General features: G+C 40.3%; 1 protein-coding gene across 3 annotated transcripts in view; it reads right to left on the bottom strand.

The window, feature by feature from the left end:
- ARID1B (AT-rich interaction domain 1B) overlaps positions 1–23,615 on the bottom strand; it is a 399,113-nt gene that overhangs the window by 65,922 nt on the left and 309,576 nt on the right. For all 3 annotated transcript variants that reach the window (XM_069489032.1, XM_069489033.1, XM_069489034.1), the window contains one exon: positions 6,425–6,604. In XM_069489032.1, coding sequence (XP_069345133.1) covers positions 6,425–6,604 — 180 coding nt within the window. The remainder of the gene's footprint in view (positions 1–6,424; positions 6,605–23,615) is intronic.

Raw genomic sequence — 23,615 nt, 5'->3', positions numbered from 1 at the left:
ATCAGAGGCAGACACCAAGGACATATGGGCAGGATCAGATGCCAGTGTCTGACATCAGGGCAGTGAGTGAAAGAGAGAGCCTCCAAGAGGCTGGGGCATCACCATCTGGTTCTGGGAGTGTGACCTTTGGAAAGCCACCTGTTACTCTAAAGCTCAGTTTCCTCATCTATAAAAAGGGCATAATAAAAGATTATCTATCTCATGTGGTTGCTGTGAGATTTTTACTAACAGAAACTGTAGTTGAACAACTGACAATGAATGGATAGAATCTGCCAAGAAACAGACAAAAACTATTCTGATATTAATAACCCTTTAGAATTTATTTATTCATTTTCTTTTTAGAGATGGGGTCTTGCTCTGTTGCCCAGGATGAAGTGCAGTGGCACGGTCATAGTCCACTGCAGCTTTAAACTCCTTGGCTCAAGTGCTCCTCCTGCCTCAGCCTCCCAAGTAGCTGAGATTACAGGTGCAAGCCACTACACCCAGGTAATTTTTTTTTTTTTTTTTTGAGATGGGGTCTTGCTATGATGCTCAGGCTGGTTTTGAACTCCTGGCCTCAAGTGATCATCTCACCTTAGCCTATCGAGTAGAAGGGATTACAAGTATGCTCCATGGTGACCAGCTAATATTAATATCTTTTTAATCAGTGAAAAATTATCTACATTATTGTATTGCTGCCTAATTTTACTTTCATCATGTGCAGATACACAAATTTATTCTTCAAACAGAGGAAAGTATAAGAAAAGGTAAGCAATGACATTAAAAATATATATATATAAAAAGGTATTATCCTAACCCAATAGCTAACTTTAGTATGAAACAGTAGTCTCTATGGTAAGAAACGAAGGAGTCCACGAGCTGGAAATCACCACCGCCATGCACTGGACAGACTGTGCCCTCCCCAGGCTCAGAGCTGCCCAGTCCACGCAGACTGCAGGGGGAAAGGCGCCCCCTGCAGGCGGCCAAGAGAGAATCCTGATCTGCCTGGGCAGACAGAGAAACCCTTCCTTATCTGGGGTACTTCCTGCTGTTCTGACAGATTTGTGAAATGTGATTCAATAGGTCATTTCTTTTTAAACAAAAGTCTGAATAAATGGCAGAGCTGCGAGCCCCAGGACAAGGCACCTTGCTAAGACGTCAGTAAAGCTGCACGTCCAGACCCTGCCTTTCCTCAGCACAGTCCACAACTGTCACGATCAAGACCCCAGAGGTAAAAGTTCTCCCGATACCGACGTTCACAACAATGTGCTGAGTTGTTCAGTGAGCGCAGAGCATGCTGGCCCTCTTGCGTGCTGTTGATTTTAATCATCGGGGTAAAATAATTAGTTTCACACTAGTCAAAATTAATGTTGCTTTCTTTTTTTTTTTTTCAATTTCAGTTGATTTGTACTATACATTTTCCTGACTTTTCTTCCCCCTAATTCTCAGGTTTTGATAAAATCATGATGACTATCAGTCTAAGAAAAATTCATGCTTAAATCCTGTAACTCGAAGGCTAAATTTCGGCATCAAAAGAAGATATGATTACATTAACCTAGCTTTTGCTATAAAATGATCTAATTCAATTTGTTCTTTCTAATATTAGCAAGATATATTAGGAATATTTCTTTAATAAAACATAATACAGAATAAGGAATTAATTTTTGGCTTCGTGCTGTCGATTTAACCATAAAATAATGGCAAGGTAATAAGCAGCTGTAACCCCATTGAGTGTATTACAATTTTGTTTCAAGAAAAAAATAAAATGAGCAAACTGAAGGGGGAGAAACTAGCCTTTGGAAAGCCAAGGAACACATCTTATCCATCCCCAGCACTATCCCGGGGAAGTCTTTTGACCAAACAAAATGAATCTGCGTGTTAGACACATCCCACCTGTGCAGGGGGAGGATGCCTTTCGCACAGCTCACTAGGAAGACTGAGGTTCTAGACTCAGCCTGGAATCCCGGGTCATGGGGACTCCATGTCCTGGAAGGTCCACTCAAGTAGCTGATGGGCGGACAACTTTCGACATTTATACCTTGTTCCTCTAGAACCGAAACAGATGTAAGATTATTACTGTGTGATTCACTATTTTGGAACTGCATTCATTTCAACTGAATATCATTTAAAGTTTGCCTTGCTGAACTTATTAGAAACATTTAAAGAATGAAGGGAAAAGGAAGATTTCAGACGGCATCCAATTTATTTTAGAAAAAACACCTTTAAATCCTTCTGAAAAACATTTTTTACCAAACTAATTTAAAAATGAAAGGCTCATCAGATTCATCAACTAGTAAACCCTCGGCCTCCTAAGATCACACTATAAAAATTGAAGCATAAAGCCAGGGCTGTGTCAGTACAACCTGAGCAGTTGCATGGGTGGCCCCAGACAGACTCCTGGATGCTATTATACGAGTGAGTGAGAACTGGGAGCAATCTAGACTCAGAATTGTTACTTGCCCAAGGTACTGCTTACTCATAACAAAACTAAGGCCGGAATGATAGACACTTTTCTAGAGAAGACAAAAACAAGACAGAATCTTTGTCCTTAAGAAATAAAAAGGCTATGAAGATGAAATTGGTTTTAGCTCTCCTTTTCCCAAATTCATTTATTAATAATTAACATGTTAATTACATACTCCTTTCTATTTATTAAAGCAAGTCCCTATAGCCTTCTCTCTTTGCAAACACTTAGCAAGGATAGTTATTATATGTGCTTGCTTGAAGGTAGAAAAGTACTATTTCATAAAATATACTGTAATTAAACATTTTTACATATTTAGATTGGTTTAATTCCATTTGTTAATTTAATAATTCTGATTTTATAGTATTAATAGACATTTCTAACATATTCCCTTTCTTCAATTCGTAGAAATTTTTTTCTTACTCTCTTTAGTATTTCTGATATATTGCCATGCTTATATTTCTAAAATGTTTCTTGTTCCTTGAAGGCATGTCTTTTTGTTTTTGTTTCCCTAACGGCTCCCTGAACGGATAAACTAGCAAGAAGGGATTACATCTGAGGCCTGGGAAAGGGCAGCACCAGTGACCATGTGAGTGGCCTCTGCAGCCAGCCCTCCTCCGCAGCCCTGCCACCTCTTAGCTGTGGGACCTGGGTACATTACTTAACGGCTCAAGGCTTTGGTTTTCTCATTTGCAAAATGGGGACAGCCTTACAGGGCTTCCCAAGATTAGGAGAATGGCAAGTCAGCCTGGACATGAATCCTGGCTCGACCATTTAAGTCACTTGTGTATCGTCGCAAAATTGTTTACCTATCTATGCCTCAGTTTCTTTCTCTGCAAAGTGGAGTAATAACAGTTCCTATCATATAGCATGTTGTGAGGATTAAATGAGTTAACACTTAGAACAGGACCCAGGACAAGTCTAATAAACATTTGTTGTTATTACTAATAATTTTGGAGAAGATGCTCCTGACAATAAAATGGTTAGTAAAAAGAGGTTGTATAGTATTTTCCCCTGAGATCTCTTTAAAAAAGCAGAAACAGAAGAAAGTCATCTAGTTAAGAACAGAAACAGGCAATTCTAATGACCTCTTGGGTGAGGGTAAGTCTTTCCGGAGACATTAGAACTTCTGATATGAAGATGCAAGCTGAATATCTCACTAATAATGTGATGTGAGTAGTTAATTAAGAAGAGGCAGGAAAAAACCCTTCATTTGTTTAAAAGGACAACAGAGAGAAATGCAAAGGGAAGAGCACTTACTGGATTGAACACTACATGTTACAAGTGTCCTCTCCTGTCCTTCAGTGTTTGCTGAGGAAAGGAGACCCCAAGGGGAAGGCGGCGACTATTTGGATTTGAACACCAGCAGCACCGGGACGCCGATTTTAAGCACACGGCAATCAGAGCTAGTGCAGGAACCCAGGAGGACAAGGGCCTTGGGGTGGAATGTGGTGGCAATGCCACTTGGGAGAGGAGAGAAGGGCAGCGGGTGCAGGAAGGCCGGTGCCGCCCGCAGACGCTGGAGAGCACTGAGCACGGGACAGGCCACTCTTGCTGCAAGCTGTTTCCACTACTCACCTGCACTCAGGATTTACGCCTTAAAAAGCTCCAAACAAAACACCTTCTTGACTATTTAATCAAACTGTGATGCAGGGGATCCACTGGGCTGTGTTAACGTAGAAGGTCCTGAGTTGAAGCAAAATTCTGCTCAGAGAACATTGGAATTGGAAGCAACTTCCAAAGTAATAACCCAATGTTCTCATTTTCTGGAGGAAAAGTAACTCACAGAAAGAGTAAGCAATTTTCCAAGGACACGACGCAGTTTGGATGAGAATTCTGCTGGGCTCTGTGCTTTTCAATTAAGAGTCTTACATGTTCAATGATTCTGGAAATCGAGGGATTTATTCTAACAAGAAATCTACGCTGTAGAAACTGCCTTCCCTGCTATTACCTCCTCCAGCATAAGCTCTTCCTTAGTTGTTCACAAGGCTTATCAGACAGTTCAAGACTCAGTTTTCACTTAGTATGAGTAAAAAAAGATTCCAAGATTGAATCATTTATGAGTATAGAGATCAATTTTGAAGACTACACGAAGACCTTATGGTTTTAAGGGTTAAATCATAGACCTACAGCCACCCTCAATTCTGAGAACAGGGCTCTGACCTTTGTCCCAATTACATTCTGAGCAAAAGCCCACATTTTCCGTGCCTATCACAACTTATAAAACGCTTTTCCAACTGTCACTAAAGTTTTCTTCTTTCCATGACAGCCAAAGAAACCCAGCGGGCGCCCACCATGCCCAGGAGGGTGGCAGGCTGGGAGGCTCTCACGGTGGGATGACTCACAGCCCTGTCTCAGCTTGGAGACACTCTGCTACATGTCACGATTAACTGGAGCCAAAAGGGAACAGGCAGACTATGACTGCCAACTGGGACTTAAATTCCTGTGGCTCACGTGGAATTATAAAACACGGAAAGCTGTTCAAGACATAGTATGAAGGGAACCATGCAAAACACACCGGTCTCTGTCCACTCTGGCTCCACGCATATGGGTAGGGCAGGAAGGACTACATGAAAAGGGTTCGGAAAAGAAGGAGAGAGAGAGAGAGAGAGAGAGAGAGAAAGGAAGGAAGGGCATACGGGTAGGGCAGGAAGGACTACATGAAAAGGGTTGGGAAAAGAGTAAGAGAGAGAGAGAGAAAGAGAGAGAGTAAGAAAGGAAGGAAGGAAGGTAGAAAGGAAGACAGTTTTCCTAACAACAGAAAGAGCTGGAATGTAAATACAGCAAAGCAATGTAAGGCAAAGAAACAATGGCAGCACTGAAATGTTTAAAATCTTTCAGAAGAAATCTTTAAAACACAAGACAATACACTTTTAACTCACTTTTCAGACTGTAAAGTACTATAAATAGAAAGACCAGATTTTCTGAGAAATTCTAGGTGAAAGCAGAGAAGGGGTCTGGGCCCCAGTGTGATTTGTAGGCTTCACGGGTGGATCTGCGGAACAGACGCAAACACCTCTAGAAAACACCACGGCTCCTCGACACGCGGACCAGACTGCTGTGGAGGGGTAAACATTTCGCTACGGCTTCCCAGTGGGCACTCAGCACCTTCATTTGGAATATCCCTGGTATTTTTAGCAGTGAGATAACTCTGGGAATTGTGCCAGATTATCTCATTCTCTCCAAATTATCCATTAATGTCTAATTTAAACAGAAGGCGCTAAATTCAAATGTCTTCTTGATAAAAGCGACTTAGAAAAAATACGCACTTACACACAAAAAGTTAAAAAATTTGATAAAAGGATCATATGTGTATATGACAAAACCATATGTGTGTATGTCGACTTCCAGGCATGTGGAATGTAAACAGTGCGTTTTGGACATGGTTCCACCACTCCCCTACTCCTCCCTCATCTTCCTCTTTGAAAGACATGTCTCCACTTCAGGCTTTGTCTTCCCAAAACTCTCACCGGTGAGGGCTGGGAAAACGAGAACTAATGTTTACCTTGGGGACAAACTGGGAGAGATGTCCTGGGTGACACCCTTCAGAGCCCCGAGCTCATGGTTCTAAAGGTGACTGCTGAGTGGGAGGAGCAATGTCAGAACACAAAAGGACAAAGCCCAAGTTTTGAGTCAGAAACTTCTGAGGATACAGCTTGTGTCTTTCTATCAACAAGCTTTTAGAACTCCATCACAGAGAGAGGTTTACTCCTTTATTAATATCACATGGAGGAAGAGCACTTACTGCAGCGACTGACGCATAAATGCTTAATGAATAGTGACTATAATTATTCTTCCCATCATTATGGGCAACTAAAGGACTGTGGGTTTGCATTAACCTCACAAATCTGTCAGGTAACAAATAATGGACTCTTGCAATATGTTTACAATATTAAAATATTGAAGGACTAGCATATTAACAAACTTTCTACAACTTACTGCAATGCATTTTGGAGAGATTTTTTTTTTTTTTTTTTTTACCTTGTGGTCCATACTGGCTCATCTGTGGACCGTAAGTCCCACTTGAGTTACTCTGCTGAAAGCTACTCATTCCAGGATGCATCTGGCCCCCAGGAGAAGGATGAGGCGACATGGAGGGTCCTGTCTGTTGAGGTCCATACTGAGACATCTGCGGGTTTCTTTGTGTGCCTGCCATAAACCCTAAGTAGGAAATAAATACAAACATATAAATGTAGGTGCTTCATAATCTTTGCACACATGAAAATGGAAATGGAATTGAATGGAAGGTGGAAGGGGAGAAGGGTGGTACTGCAACATGCCCCTCAAGAAACATCTAAAGACATTTCAAGGGGCTACCCTGGTCCTAACCTGAATTCTCATGAGCGTTCCTGGGAACCCAGTGGACTGTGGACTTGAACGAGGGAAATGGAGAAGGGGAAGAGAAGGCAAGTAGGCTGAACCTGTGTTATAGATGAAGCCGCGACATAAAGCTACAGAAAGAGCTCGAACCCCTGTACTGCAAACCCACCAGCCCTGAGGCTGGCACACTGTGCACAGCCACCTCAGAGCCTTTGCTCACTTTCTGACCTCTGGCATGCAGGTCTCTGGTCACTCAAAAACCCTGCTCCTCAAACCCAGGGCAGCAGCCAGCTCTTCCCTGCACAGTGCTGGTTTTCTCCCCTCTGGTCTCCTAGAGCAACAGCTGTTCAACTTGACTCCCAAGTAGCCTGCAGACCTTCGAATACCTGAGTCGTGCTGTCCCCTACAGCTGAACTGTGAGCAACTGGAGTGTTTCAACTGTATCCTGCTTTTTCCAAACAGAACCCGTGACTTCCTCCCTCAAGCCTGCTCTGCCCAGGGCCACCCCCACCTGTGTAAAGGCACTGTCCTCCCGCAGATGCTCCTGTCAGAAACATGGGACAGCCCCGAGCCTGCTCTTTCCTTCTTCCCTCTATGTGTGACCCATCCATCAGCATGTCCTACTGACTCTACTTCTGACACGGATCTTGAGCAGTTCTGCTTCCACCAAAGCCAGGCCCGGCTACCGTCCCCTCCTGCCCACACACTGCAGCGGTCTCACTGATCTCTCAGCACCCCCATCCCCTACTGTCTTGCTCCTTTTGATTCATTTTCCACGAAGCTGCCAGAATTATCTTTTGGGAATAAAAAAGGAAATTAGAACATCTCTCTCCACTGCATAAAACCCTTCAAGGCTTCCCATCAGAGCTAGAATCAAATGCAAACACATGACTTGGCCCTTGGCCTCTGAGATCTCAGTGGTCTGGCCCCATTTCCTCCAGCTTTCTCTCCCTCTGCCCCTTGCAAGCCCACGGTCTGCGGAGCTCCTAGAAGATAACATCAAGCCCTTTCCCTAGAATGCTGTTACTTGCCCTCTGCCCTGTTGCCTCCTTCCCAGCCTTCAGGTCAGCCTTCCCTGACCCCCCAATCTGAAGTCGTACCAGCCCTTGCTGTTTGTCACTTGCCTTTCTTCATAGCATCTTTCCTAACCTGTAATCATTTTATTGTTGACTCACTTACCGTCTCTCTTCCCGCTAAAACATAAGCACCCCGAGGGCAAGGATCACGTTTAGGCTCACTATTGCATCCGAAGTGCCTAACAGAGTGTGTGGCACATAGCGGTTATCAAAATCTATTTTTTTAAATGAATGGATGTTAAATTTCTCATGCATCCAACAGACTGCTGAGCACACACAGTAGGTGCTTGGTGGGTAGATGTTTCAAAGCGATAAAGAAAACATACCTTTAAATTATGCAGAACTATAATGTCAGGTACATCCACATATCAGGAGTTCAGGCAAATATGAGTATGTAGAAGGAAATGTGAAATACTCATTTGGACAAAGAGTGCCCCAAATCAACACATATATCTAAGAAAAAGCTAACGTTACCAAATTAGCATACTAATAAAGGGCAATTTGAAAAGTGACTCCCAGAACCCAGGAGTTTACACTGGTCAGAGAGCACGTGTTACAGGCAAAGGCTCTGGCTGGAAGGTGGGCAGGTTTCTGCCTGCTCCAGAGACCCTAGAGCAGTAGCTGCCAACGAAAGCCTACAGAGGCAGGCAGAGGGCAAGATAATGCCTAGATCTAAGGTCAGCTTAAATTTAGAAGGTTAAATGGTACATTGTATTTACACAGACAATGGTTTACATTTCAGAAAAAAAAAAAGAGATCTTTTAACATTGCTTCTAAAGAGATAGACATAAAAGTAAGCAGAGCTAGTTCTTATTATCCTGTTTACTTTATTTATAAAGATAAGCCTTATGAAATTGGGCTCAATTGGTAGCTCCCAGATATAAATCATCATAGAAAACGTTTGCTTTTTCAAATCTGAAAACAAACAGAAATCAGAGTACTAAAATTACTACAAATGATTGCATCTTAAGATGTTACATGAAATATTTATCTAAGCTTTACTGTAAAAATCTCGAGAGTTTCAGACAGAGTCCTGTTTAATAAAAAATGTGTTTCAATTCCATACAGATTGTGTGGGTCTCCCCACTACTTTCTTTAAGGAGAATGACTGCTTTTTCTTCGTTAGTTAAGAAAACAACACAGGTCTTTTAATTAGCATTAAATCTCGCTTCTACTAAGAAGGTGTCCATGCCAAAGGATTCAAAACCTCTGACAGTGTACTGTCATCTTTAAAGTTACCGTTGCCTCTGGAATACTTGCTATAGGCTTAAGGTTTATTCAAACGAGTTCTAAGAATTCTTACCTGGGCAAGTTATTTCTTATTTCTATTTACTTGGTCCTTAAAAATACCTATGTCACATTCTACTTGAACTAAATTATCACTGGCATTTTGCATAAAATCAAGTTCAGAAGTAGGTGAAACTAAAGCTAATTCAAATGGAACCTGTCATGGCATCCAATGCCCATGACTCAGGGACAAAGTTCTATAGGTGTGGAAACCACCTCCTTACATAGAAATTAAAATTGGAAAGCTAATTTTTCTCCCTGTATACTTTTCTAATGGCACCACTAAAAGGAGCTTCCTGAAAAGTTGTTTTATATTTGGTGAAACACAGCCCTTTCCCTGTGTCCCCTACGATCATGAAAGAAACAGGTGACATATATCCCTGGCTCCTTTCTAACCTATTGTCATCTAACAGCAGTCAACTGGGAACAGAAGGCCTAAATTACCTAGATGATGGTTGTGTAGACATACATAGACCAGAATCTCGTAGGGGAGACTGACATGTAAACAAATACATTACAGTGGCTATTGAATCCAACTAGCTGTGTGACTTTAGGCAAATCATAACTTCTCTGAGCCTTAGTTCTCTCATCTAAAGATGAAGACGAGGTTCCTATAAGGATCAACTAAGACAGCATGTGGAACTGTTCTATGATGTGTAACGTCATATACAAAAGTAGGACATCATGATGTTAGTTTCTGGTTTATAAACTGCTAAGAGTATCTTTTAACTCCTGGATACGTCACATATTTAGATGTTTCCAGCTAGAATGAACAAACTAGTTTTTATTTCTACATCTGTTTTTTATTTAAGTATCTGGAATTCACATCACTGCAGTACTTGTGGAACTGTATACAAGTTCTAAAGGGCTAGAGAGGGTATATTATGGGCAGTAAACCTCCCATCCCTATCTTATACTACACAGTTCCCTTTGCCAAAGGCAAATGGTTTTTCAGTGTATTCTTTCAAAGATATTTTATGATCTGTGGTTGTGTTTTATTCTGTACTTTTCTTATGAGTAAATCTGAACATTGCTTAATAGCTGTTTTTATCTCCTTTTTAAGAACTGTTTGTATCATTTCCCTATTTTTCTAATGGTCACTCTATCTCTTGACTATGAGGTATTTCATCTTGCAGATACAGCTCCTATTACCAAACAGCTGCATGGTTCACCAAAGCTTCTGTATGTGTGATCCCGTGGAAATCTGGTCTTTCAGTTTGAGTAATACTGGCAGAGGCCACATATTGCCATAGCACAAAATGGTATGATCTGACTTGTATTACTGAAAGCTGATTCTACTGTAATATGCACCTTGAAGAAAGGACTGAAGGGGAGAAAGTTTAAATGTTAGGAGGCCGGTTAGGAGGGTAGGTAAGTGATGCATAATATATAATCACATTTAAATGCCAGCAGTATTCTACTAAAAAAGTCTTCCATTATGGATATAATTATATTTTTAAAGGTTATTGAATACTGCCATAATCTAAACAAACTGATGAAAAGTTAGAAGACAGAAGTTAGCTAAAAAAGAAGTATTTATACTTTTCATCCTAAATACAGAAACTATGCATGTCTATTATTTGTTTCCTCGTCTACAAAATGGGGACCATCATATCTACCTCATCGGGTTGTATGGATTAAATGAGATAATACATGTAAAACACTTATAAAAGGGCCTCGCACACAGCGCACTTCCAATAAATAGTAGCTATTACACATCGAAAAAAGTGGATCAAGACAGGCAGTGTGGTAGCAACCAGAACACTGGCCAGGACGTGAGTCCTGGGCCTTCTGCCTTTGCTGTGGAGGTTTCAGCCAGTGACTTCACCTTTCCGGCCTCAGTTTCCTCACCTGTTAAAAGAGGCGGGTGGCGCTCACTAGTTGTAGGAGCACCTCTAACTCTTCTCTATGATCCCGGTTTAAACATTTTTCTTTCCTACGAAATATATAAATCAGGTCTGTAATTTCTATGTATATTTATTTGAGGGCAGTCTTCTGTTTTGTTTTAATCTTTAGTTTTGAAGGAAACAAATTTTTAAATGTTTCTCCCAAAATCAGATTTCAACCAAGAGTTTTGTACCTATTTGTAGTGATACATGTATTTGACTGTATTTTGCTTCTCTTATAAAATTATTATAAAGTGTTAGCTTATAACAGAGTATGAGAATAGAAAAACTGACAGCTGAGAGAATCCAGCTGTATTTTTTAAAAGGTGTGAAAATTTTCTAAAGCCAGCTGAGTTTAGAAAACCAAGCTTTCTAGTAAGGGAAATTTAGGAAGTATAAAATGAATTTCCTATGTATTATGAAAGCATATTGAGTTACTAAATATCTAACATGGGAAAATTCAAACTTTGGACAAAGTGCTAAATTAGATTATTATTTACATTGTATAAAACAAAGTGTTTTAGAAATTTCATATGAAAATATAATTCAATATTTCTTCCATAAGGTAAATATATATAACGTTTTTTATAAGTGAATTTACTATTTCTGAGTGTTGCATGACATGTACATACTGTCACAAACACTTGTAATATCACATTCTAAGTGAAAAGAGGCACATTTCTGATATGACAAACCAGAGCTGCCCTTTAGGGGGAAAAAAAAAAATTCAATCAAGCAAATGCCATGTCCTCAGAGAGAAAGTAAAGTGGTGGACTAGGAGAAACACACCCACACTCGGGGTCTGTCTGGAACCGGACGTGGGCTGGAGGCTGCCTCTTCCACCTACCAGGCAGGCTCTTTTGTATGAAATCGTGAATGCACTTCTCACCCTGGCTTACAAGATCGTTCTGAGAGACAAGTAAGGAAAACGCATGCAAGAGTGCTTTGCTAAACTGAAAAATACCATGAAAATGCTATACAAAGGCATTACTGTTGCCTTTATAGTGATTCTATGAGCCCTTTATGCATTGTGTGAGTTCTAATCTAAGCTATGAAACCGGCAACTCAATCCACAATAATGTTACACAAATCTCCTACCAGCATGCCCCGATTTTACTCTAGCATTCACGGAACTGTGGTAAGAACAAGAGAATATTTTTTAAAAAGCAAAAGATGTGATCCTTGCCCTCCAGGAACTTAAAATTTAGTCAAACAGAAAAACATATTAACAGGGAAAAATGATAAACTAAAATAACAAAGCAACTTATAATTTCATATAAGATGAAAAATAGTAACATCTTAGTCAACTGAACATCACTTTTTTTCTCTTTTATTTACTAATCACTCATGAGGTGCCAAATGCAGGGTGATGTTCTGGGTGCTGGGGATATGAACAATGAGCAAAACAGACACCAGTGTCTGCCCTCTCGGACCTTAAATTCTGGTGGGAGAGACAGACGTCCAACAAATAACTCAAATATATGAGTATAATAAAAAGAAAAGTACAGATGCTATGAGTGTATCAGGAGAGGATCTGATTCAGACTGGGGAAGGAGGAAGATTTCCTTGAAAAAGTTGTATTTAAGCTGAGACCTGATGATGTGTAGGAATGGCCCAGGCAAATCTGGCCAGGTGGCTTCTTACAAGAGCCACTGGGACAAAAAGATATCTGACCACTGAGATGGAAGTGCCAAAGTGTGTACTTGGAGGCTAAAGTTCCTGTGTCCAGCTGAGGCCCAGAGGTCACTGGGGTACCCTTTTATTTGGGTGGTTTAACACTGTACCCCTACTCCAAATCCTCACCTAGCCCGGCTACTAAATGTCAACCATTGAGCACCCACACCACAGAAAAGCAGCATCAACCTGTACCATCCCTGTCCTCTAAGCTTTGAGCACCCCTATCCGTGCCCCGTCCTTTGGCTTTCCTCCTCTCAGAAGGGTCTTGCGCTTGTGCCCAAGGGTGGTGCCTCACCTGGGCTCTGAACACTGCCCTGTCTCTCGGGGATCTGTCACTGACTCTTGGCTGCTTAACAGGGTGAAGGCCAGACTTCTCAGCCCAGCACACCAGGCTTTTCAACATCTGCCCTGACCCATCTTCATTCAGACCCACTTACTTTTCCCTTACAAAAGCAGCTTAATAAATCTGATCATCTTGTTCTTTATCTCATAGTGTATTCAAAAAATCATTTCCAAGGAAAGGAAGACAGCTATTTGAGAAGGACCATTTTGAGTAGAAACAACTGACAGCTGACAGCAAGGCAAGGAAGAAAAAAGAGCCTACTAGGCCAGAAAGCACGAATATTTCCACCACCTAAGTACCTGCCACACGCGTCCACTCTGTTCATCTCCATGGCCACCACAGTCGTGAGGAGTGTGAGCTCTGCAGTCTGAACGCCTAGCCAAACTGTGGCTTCACCACTTAGTACTTAGGTAACTTGGGGCAAGTTAGTTAACAGCTAAGCCTCAGTTTCCCCTTCTGAAAATGTAGGTGACAACTGAGCCTATCTCGTAAAGATTAAATGAGAAAATGTGTAAGGCACACAACTCAGTGCCAGCACACATTAAAGGCTCAATAAGTAATAGCTACTATTATTCATATTATTTTTAATACAGCCCACCATTTATTTCCTGTCTGAATTACTCCAAGTTTCCAAACTAGTCCCTCTCGCCAAGTTTCCCTGCAAACCATTTCTGAAGCCAGAAAGCTCTGTAAAGTCCGTGGATGGTGGGTAGTTCCCAGAGATGCAACGCTACACCTGTGCACCTCCTGGCAAGCAGCCCAAGGCCCTCCCCTTGGAGCACACGGCCCTGGGGCTGGGCCTCCCTGCCCACCCCTCCTCTACCAGAGCCAGCTAGAGCTGAGGTTCACTATCCAGAAAGCACTGCTCCTCTCCAGATAACTGGTTCCAGAAATAATTGGCTCAGAAAAGCCAGGCTTGTCGGTTTCAGGCCACTGAACCAACAGCTACAGTACTGATCAGCTCTAATCAGCCTTCCTGAGCTGGCAGATTCCCCACAGTTTGCCTGAGTGTGTGTGTGTGTGTGTGTGTGTGTGTGAGAGAGAGAGAGAGAGAGAGAGAGAGAGAGAGAGAAACTGAAGACTCCTGTCAAGTGCCCGAACAGACTGTCAATGTCAAGAGCAAGGATCTTGATTTCTGTTTACCACTGGATCTCAAGCACCTGTGACAATGACGAGCTTGACAAACATCTATGTAATGGATGAATCAATCCATTAGGTTTTTTGTTTTTATTTGTTTTTTTGGTGGGTACAGTTTAAAGGAAGGCCAGGGTCTTAAAGAAGAAGACTACTCTCTTTCTAGCTAGAAGGAAGAACACTCAGGAACCTGGCCAAGGATAAGGGTGCACTGCTGTTCTGCCAGGGCCTTCTGAGCTCTGAACTCAGGTGATAAAGCCCAACTGTGGGCAGGCTCATTTCAATTGCCTGGTAGGAGGCTAACAACTTGTCCTGAAGTTCATTCTAAAGGTACACTGTGTTAATTTAGATATTTGATTACCATGGAATCATTGTTTGAATTCCATATTCTCTATACCCAATAGCTACAGATGGGACTCATGGTGGGTTGCCAGGACCCTCTCTGGAGTCATTCAGTCTGCACTTCTAAAGGATTGTTTTATTTAGGGTCATTCTCATATGGATATTAGTATCAACAGAAAATTCCTACACAATTCATTCTTGTTGTATGGCACAGCAAGTACTGTTAAGTGTAAGTCTAGGAAAAATGCTACTTCGTCACTATTAATAGAGACCAGTATTAAAGACTAAACCAAGAGATACTTCCCTTTTATCAATTAAAAAAAAAACCAAAATCCTTCATTGCTAGCTTAGAAAACTGAACTAACAGAAAATTAGCATTTCTAAAAGGTTTATCTATATTATTATTTGGTAAATGAGTTTTTAAGATTTTTCTACTGTTTTCTTTAGCATTGTCCTATTTGTGGTTTGTTTAGTGGATATTTTTCCTAGTTTAAAAAAATGCTATATATGAATCTCCTATTTGTAAAAAAGAAAATCCTTACTAAAAGAAAGATCCAATGCTGTCTAAACCTTAGCAGACCCCCCAAAATTTTAAAGCAGCTGATTTATGAAGTCATTATAAACAAATCACATTTTCCCTGTAAGAGATGAAACAACATAGCGTATTTTTATGCAGTAGGAATGCAGAACAATTCTTCCCTGGACAACACAGAGATGCAGCCTATGTTGAGAAGCAATAAAAATTTTCAAAAACAGAATGAAATTATATTCAATTTAAAAAATAAACTTAGTCCTTAAAGATGAGTAGGGGGTAGAAGATGTATAGGGAACAGAGAGGAAGCTCCAAGACCACAAACAGCCAATGACAGGTTGTCAAAAGTCCAAAATTGCCAGTGATGGGTTAAATCAAAGTAATATCCAATGAAAATATCTCTAAATTGAAGGATATTATAAAACTGATTTAGAAAAAAAGTAAAAAAGGGAAAGTGTAATGAAGAAATTTCAGAAAATTCAGAAACTGGAAGGAATTTTCATATGGATCTTAGCTTCCAACTGTATATTCTTTTCCTATTTATGGGACACAACAAATTATGCAATGTAAGTATTACAGACTTTGAATCCTGTTGGAAAAGCAGAGTTAAGCACAAAGCCCAAATCATTGTTCATCCTACCCGTGAAAGAGAAAACAGCAAGCAGAGAAAGCGAGTGCCCAGGCTAACGATGCAGGGGAACACAGACCCAATTACACAAAAATTTAATTTCTTCATCAAAGGTGCCTCTTCAGCTAGCAGAGAGCTACAGCACTGTAGGATACCAATAAGATATCCAAGGTTCTATAACCCATCGAAAAGCAAAGCACATTCTTCCTTTGGCACATGGACAATTTATTTTCATGTTGGCATCTGTTAAAAATTCACAGAATAACTGCCTTGTTTCTTCAAGCCAGTTCAATAAAAGCCACCTCACCACATGTGTGAATCTCGGTCACACGCTGCACACCTTAGCGGTGTCTCCAATGAGAAAGAGAGAGCCATTTCTTTTCACAAGTAGGTGTCAGATTCCCATTTGGAGAGAAAAATAGATTTTAAAAAATATTCTTGTTACATTTTAATATCTTCAGTGTTTATTTGCCTGCCTGCTTCTCTTCACAACATGAATTGCTTTGAGGAAGACAGAAACTAATGACCCATTCAAGGCTTTAGCCCGGGCCCCCCGTGTTCCACCAGCTGTGCTATTAGGTTAACTGGCAGAATCGCTCCCTCTTCTTTCCCTGCTACTACAGCGCCCTAAACGTGGAGGCACACACAATAACATCTAAGCTGTCCCCATCCACCCCCACAAAACCCTCTCAGCTACTGACATCATCTATCACTGGGTATGTGAGACTGGGGAGGGATCAGCTGATACCCAGATGGTAGATGGGGACAGAACAGCCAATATTTCCGTATACAAATCTTTTAAGTTTAAGCTACAAAAGTCAGCTTCAGTGCTGAGGGCAAAGACAATGTATGTATGTGACTACATGCTGGAAGAAGCAGAGAAACTACTTTTCAAGGCTTTTAACCCAGGTCCCACCTGATGTGTCTGTACCTGATACTTATGATTACTATTTTCATAGCACTTTGCAATTTTTAACTTCAGATACAAAACATATAACGATGCAGAGAATTAATGAATTGTCCAAGGTCACAAAACTAGTTGGTGGTAAAACTTGCACCTAAACCCAGATCTTCTGATTTCAAAGTCCCTGAAGATTAGAAACAGTAGGTAAAATGTGGGATGCTGGAGTTTTGAAACTGACAAGGCCAAGGTCCTTACACTCACAGAGCTCTGTCCCAGAGACCGTTCAACTGTTAACTGCAACCCCAGCTGTTAATGGGCCCTGAATACTGTACACTGCTGGGCTGCATTCAGACGCCACTTAACCTATAGGGGGCAGCACTGTGACAGGTTATGCTTCATTCATTTGTTCATCCAGCAAACACTGACTCCACCAGGCTCCAGGCTGAGGACCTGAAGGATTGGTAAAAGACAGGCAAGAAGACCCCAGTGGGGTGCAGCTGACGTATGTGGGTGGCAAAAGTGTTCCAGTTGGAAAGAAAAGTTTGAAGTTTATGTAAAGATCCCAAAGGATATTCAGTGTGGCGGGAGACTGTGAGATAGAGGAGTGATGCAAGGGAGAGCAGAGGGGGTGGGAGCTGGGGCGGGGACAGGGTAAGGAGGAGCCTCATAACCAGGCAGATCTGTGCAGCCTTCACCAGAAGGCAAGGGCAAGCTACTGAAGGCACCTGGGAGGGGAATGATGCAACCTAACCAGCCCGGGAAGATCACTCCAGTGCGGCATGGAAAATGGACTGGAAGGGCTCAAGGCTGAGGACAAGAACAGCTGGGAGGTTGCTGAAGTTACCTAGGTGGGCTGGACTCAGGTAGTGACAGTGGGTACCAAGAAAGGGGGATGTATGGAAACTACCTTGGGGGAAGAGTTGGAAGAACATGGTGACTAATTAGTTTGGGGCAGATGCGGGAGAAAAAGGCACCAAGGATGGCTTCTAGCTTTCTGGCTTGGGAAAAAGGACGGACACTGCTCTGTTTCACCAAGGTAGGGAACTCAAAAAGAACAGGAGAAAAACATGTTGTTATAAATCAGTGTGTGCAATACACAATGTGAAATTTACCTAAGATCCAGATGTTCTCAAATACTTTCACTGAAGAATAATGAGCCAATTATAAATGAGTGTTAATTATTTAAAGCATGCTTTAACTGGCAATTCAAAAAAAAATACTGTATATAACAAGAGTAACAAAACTATGCTTCTTTTAAAATATTCTAAAAGTTAGACTGATGATTCCTTAATGAATATAAATGGACTCTTACTGTGTGTGATAATTGTTTTCTCAGCTTTTTGATGACCATATTTCTGGACAGCAGACTTAAAAGAAACTTAATGTTAAACCTAAGTCCCATATTATTATTTCCTTCACTACTGACGAGCTTCCCCAGAGGCAGAGTTCTGAGGCTGAAGAAATTAGAAACAGCTTTCTAGAGTGAAGTTCAGAAATTCTATTTTGTATATAGCTTCCCATTTGAGTTTATTTTCATCTTTCACAGATCATAAAAAAGGGATCCTCAATTAGGAGCAGAGGCTAAATTAACTGCATCTGGGGGTGGGTGGACTGTCCTCAAGGCCTTGCTACACTGATCTACGGTACTCACACAGCATCTGTTAGGAAGTGACAGACTTTCTCTTTGGAACTAAGAAAGGTAGATTAGGAGAACCTTTTCTGACAACCAGTCTATTCTATGAAACATCTCAGCATCTGCAGATTTACTGTTACACTCACACTTAAAACTGAGAATCCAATAGGAAGAGAAACAAAATGGTTTCTGTAGTTTGCAAGGACAGAAAAAACTCCTTAGCAAAACCCACTTCCACCTCCTTAGCAATTACCTTGGGGGTCTCCTTTATTTTAGTATCGACTTATTAATCTGTTCTTAACAGTTCAGGAGTTAGGTCAATTAAGATATTCAAAAGTAATTTTTAAATTTCAAAACTAACTTTTGGTATAAATATCACTATGAAACCAGCTGTTAGCATTAAAAATTTTTAAATTTTTACTTATTTCTATCTGAATGTCCCTGGTCATGAAGAGCATGGCTGGGGGAGGAGGGGCTCCTGGACAATTCATTTGGTGCCAGGCTCCGGCTGCAAGGGCTCCAGCTCAGACTGATGTCGCCACCGCACAGTCGTGCAGTCACAGAAATATGTCTGGGAAGAATGGGGGCAGAAGCACTAGCTTTAACCTGCTGCAAGATCAAAATACTCAATTAAGAGAGAAATATGCTATGCTACAGCAAATAACCTAAAATTGTAAACTTTCTTAATTTAAGAACAAGAAATATTTTATTCTTTGGTTGTTCTGTGCTTTGAAAAGACTTGAAATCCTTGAATGGACGTGAAAGCTGATGATTTTCAGTTGTCCAGCTCAGTGCTGAGCACCTGGGACACGCCAGATTCTGTTGTAGACACAGGGATGCAACGAGGGGGATGGACAGTGAGGACCAGTGTTGGCCCACGGGAACCTCAGTCTGACTCCTAGGAAGACACTGAATTTATTCTAGGAGGTCTCATTTCCCCCATGGCATTAAAAAGTAAGAGAAAGATATGCCCCAAGCAAAAAGATTTGCCCTAAGCGAATAGCATGTGACTAGAAATTTGATGAGGAATTCTACCTAGACTTTGAAAAGAAGCTAAAACACACCATTAATTAGTGGGAATAAAATTATACCAAGGCAGTTAACATTTGGGGTTAATAACAACAACAAAAAAAACTAGAATAATGAAGACATATTTGATAAGGAAATATTCAATAATGAAGACTATTCAGTCAGTCTAAATATGTAAGTTTGAAACCTCAGATTTTTGAAGCATAGAAATTCTGATTCACCTTTTTGTGGGAACACACAAAAAGAACATCTAAATGCCTGATCACAACCCATCTGCTACATACTTTTGCTGGGTAACAGCTCTATTTATATTTATAAAAATGCACTTACTGATAAATATCACTCTGTGAAGATCAGATTCCAAAGATGAGATTTTTGTGATTCTGTTGACAAACAGCTGTCAAGAATCCTGTGTTTGGTTGGACAAAATACCCCAGGACTTATAAAAATGCAAAATGTTGTTATCTATTTTCTCCTTGTCCTGCAACTATAGAGGAAATATACGACCTCTCTAGCTCATCATTTGGTACCATTGATACAGGAAAGCCAGCTCTCAATCAGGTATAGTAGCCCGCACACTGTGACTGCAAATCCTCTTTTTAGACTGTGAAGAGGAAGAAAAGGTCCTTGTGTAGGTCGGAAGGTGGATAGAAATGAAGGTTGGGAGGTTGCTATTCAATAATCCTGGGAGATTTCACCCAGGATGCCTTCTGTACAGATCTCACGGTCACAGAATGGTGCCAAAGAACCGCCTCCAGCAACAGAATACATTTGCTAGCACATCACAGTCCTGCAGCAGTATCAATTCTGTTCGCAATCCGTGTCCGAGAGGGAAAGTTCTTAGGGGTTCTGTTTCAGCATATCTCAAGGACTAATTAAATCCTCATTACTACCTTCTAATTATTCAAATACTATGAGATTACACTAAGGGAGTCCCTGTTGGCTCACTAGATGAAAAGGGTTAAATAACCTATGTTGATTTTGAGAATCCAGATCTAGTTCAGACCTTCAGAAAACCACCAGCATTAACATGAATATTTAACTAGACACCACTGTGAAAATTAAAAGGGAATTCAATTAAAAGGTTTGGGAAAAATTAATTCTGACCTCTCTACACTTGTCCAAATAAATAAGCCTTCCTTCAATGTTTTCAACTAATTGCTAATCCAATAAACTAAAGGGATTTGCTAGTTTCATTAAGCATAACGGACTGTAGGGGTTAAAAATGCGATCACTTTAACGTTAATAATTATTACACTTATTTATCTACTCAGATGACTATTCCATATTCCCTCCAAGCCCTCTTGAAAAAAAGAGCAATGTATTAATACGACATTTCCTATTGCTCTTTTTGAATTTTAAGATATATAAAACTACTCTAAACTTGTTAGCTACAATTTTCTTATACAATTTATTTCAGTATTATAGGGTCATCTTAACTGTTCCTCCAATGCCTTAGGTAGCCTAATGTACAGTACTTGATTTTTTTTGGGAGGTAATTTAACAGCAATTCTGTTTGTTTTTAGATGAGGTATATAGAGAGATTTGATTTAATGTAAAAACCAATGGCAAATATGTTACTACAAAATACTAGACTGAGGTTTTGACCTTTTTTCTTTTAAATTTATGTCTGTAATGAAGAAGTTAAGACCACAGAATTTGAACTAATTTTCTTTATTCAGTTTGAAAGACTTTCAGCAGCATAGTACTAAATCAAGTTTTATATTGGAAAACAGATGAAAATGTAGAGGAGGCAATCCAACATAAGAGAATAAAAAGTCCAATAAATATCTAAAGTGTTTTCCTTTCTTTTCGTAACCTCTGATGCCATATCCACATTTACTTGCACAAATACTTTTTACAGACAGAAAATGTAAAGCTGTAGAAACTCAGTTATTTTCATCTATGTACAATGTGAGGAAATGGATTTGTGACTGATGTCTTTTGACAAAACTCAATACTACCAATGAAAAGGGCATTGAACCCAGGGACCGCAGAGACAAGGAGATGCTCAGGGTATCTGACTGCAGATACCCTTAGGGTGGTTCAGGCCCTAGGACAGCCTGAGGTCTGGAAAATGCTCCTAAACACATATGCTTTATCATGCATGTTCCTCCTGAAGGGGGACACGCAGACTGAGGAGGAAGAATGATGGCAGAGCAAGAGTTCAGCCTCCTGACCCTGGAGGGACTTGGCAGCATTGTCAGCACCACTGTGCCCATGAAGACTTCATGGGAGGACTGAAAAAACAGCAAAGAGAAGTAGGCTGCGCCATCTTGTCTCTGCGCAAGTGTGTTTCTAGAGTCTTTGCCATTAAAGAAAATGTTATCCTCTGTGAACACATTAAAGAAAATGTGTATACTGCAGAACCTTACTGTCTTATCTTAATCTTTTTTATTCAAACAAAAGAACTGTTCAATTTGGTTATTCCAGCATTCAGCAGTAGAGAAGTAATGTTGTTACCTTGTCTATCAAGGTCTGTGGTTTCTGAGAAATACATTATTTAAAAAAAGATACTAACTCATCCATGTATTTTTTTTTCCTTTTCCTTTCAGCACTTTACTAAATAACAGGGACATACATCAATTGTAAGAGTATCAATGAAGTTATATTACTTCTCAAAATGTGGGAATCAACTTTGGGTAATTTTCTAACAAGAGTTTTCTTAGATCTACTTTACACTGGTTACACTGTTGGTATATACCAAATGATGGTAAAACAAACAAACAAATGCTTTTATTATTGTGCTGAAGCATTAAAGCGGCTGTCATTTGCTATTTAAACACCTGAACAAACGTTTGTTTGGTCAAATGTTATTAGAAGCTAATACTTCTTCCTAAATTTTAACAAACAATAAAGCCATTTTCTTTTGATCCTTAGAGGAAATTTAACTCATGTATGGAAAAGTATCACCTAACATACAAGTCATTTTAAAATAAGAAGTTTTCCTTTCCAGGGGGTTGCCTAACCAATAAAAAGCACAAAAGGGAATGCACATACCAACGTCTCTAGCACAGTCTTTCAGAGAAGCTTTAGAGAATACATTCATAAAAACCAATTCAGATTTAGTAACTTATAAAATTTGTATTTACTGTTTGAAGGAAATGGTCATTATAACCACCCAGATCGTTATATATCCAGAATCAGTTACCAGAACTACACTACATATAACAAAGGCAACCAGAGGGAAAAAAATAACAAACATATTGACATGGTAGTTTCCATACAGTGACACCTGTGGAAAAACCTAGATTTTGCCCTGAAAGTCTATTAGTTTAAGTTAAAAGTTTAATTTAGCTAAGTGTCCTCACCGTCTTCCTACCCTTCACATTTGATTTTCTATATTTCCAAATGTCTTAAATGTTTATCAAGTGGAAGGGGGTAGGGGAGATATTGTTAGAAGATCTGAGGGGGTTTCTCTTTTTTTTCTTCCTAGTAATAAAGGTTAAAACTGTAGGACTTCCAAATAAGGGACCTCTTACCTTTTAACACTTGCAAAATAAGAACTGGACCAGTGGGAGTGATGTTACAGGGTTACGGTGAGGATTAAATGAAATAACAAATAGCTTCATCTTAGCTCTGGGCCTGCCTGAGTAGGCCCCCAGTGCAAGACAATTTCCATTTTGACCCAGCAACACAACACAGGTGCAACCACGGCCAACAAAAAGGACTTCAGTGAGAATTCCTGCCTGTTTGGTGCCAGTACCCTCTTTGTGGGCTTCTATAATGTCTTCAAAATAACCAGAGCCAAAGAGGAGTTAACACAGAACAAGCAATAGGAGATGAAAGGACAATTTACAGCAGGTCACAGTGGAGAGTTCAGACACACAAATGTACACATTCACACAATTATTAAAACATATTATCCTACCATTATAAGGCACTGGTTCTCAAAGTGTGGTCCTAGGCCATTAGCATTAGCAATACTTAAGAACTCCTAAGTGTCCCACCCCAAATCTTCTAAATCAGAAATCTGGGGGGCCCAGCAACCCTTCAGGTGGTTCTCATATAGCCTGAAGTTTGAAAACCATTATTAAAACATAGTATATGATCTCAATAAGGGAATTAAAGTATTAACTATACCTCATACTATAATTAATAAGTTAAATATAAAGGTATTAGAAAAGAAAAAATTCACTTTTTATCTACAAGCTGTATCAATAGGACTCATCCACTGTTTCACTGGCATTGCTTTCAGAATAATGTGCTGCTGAGTTAACACGTAAAGTAACTTAAACCTCATAATTCTAACTAGAAGCAAATCCTCATCTCTACAACTTATATAGAAATCGTTATAAACATTAGGGATCAGGAACCCTGTAAATATCAGCTTCCAGGCTGGCTACTTCTGGTCTCTGGGCCGTGAGAGATGAGGCGAGAG

This window comes from Eulemur rufifrons, chromosome 15, assembly GCF_041146395.1.
Source record: "Eulemur rufifrons isolate Redbay chromosome 15, OSU_ERuf_1, whole genome shotgun sequence".
Lineage (NCBI taxonomy): Eukaryota > Metazoa > Chordata > Mammalia > Primates > Lemuridae > Eulemur > Eulemur rufifrons.
This window is presented reverse-complemented; position numbering and strand designations above follow the sequence as displayed.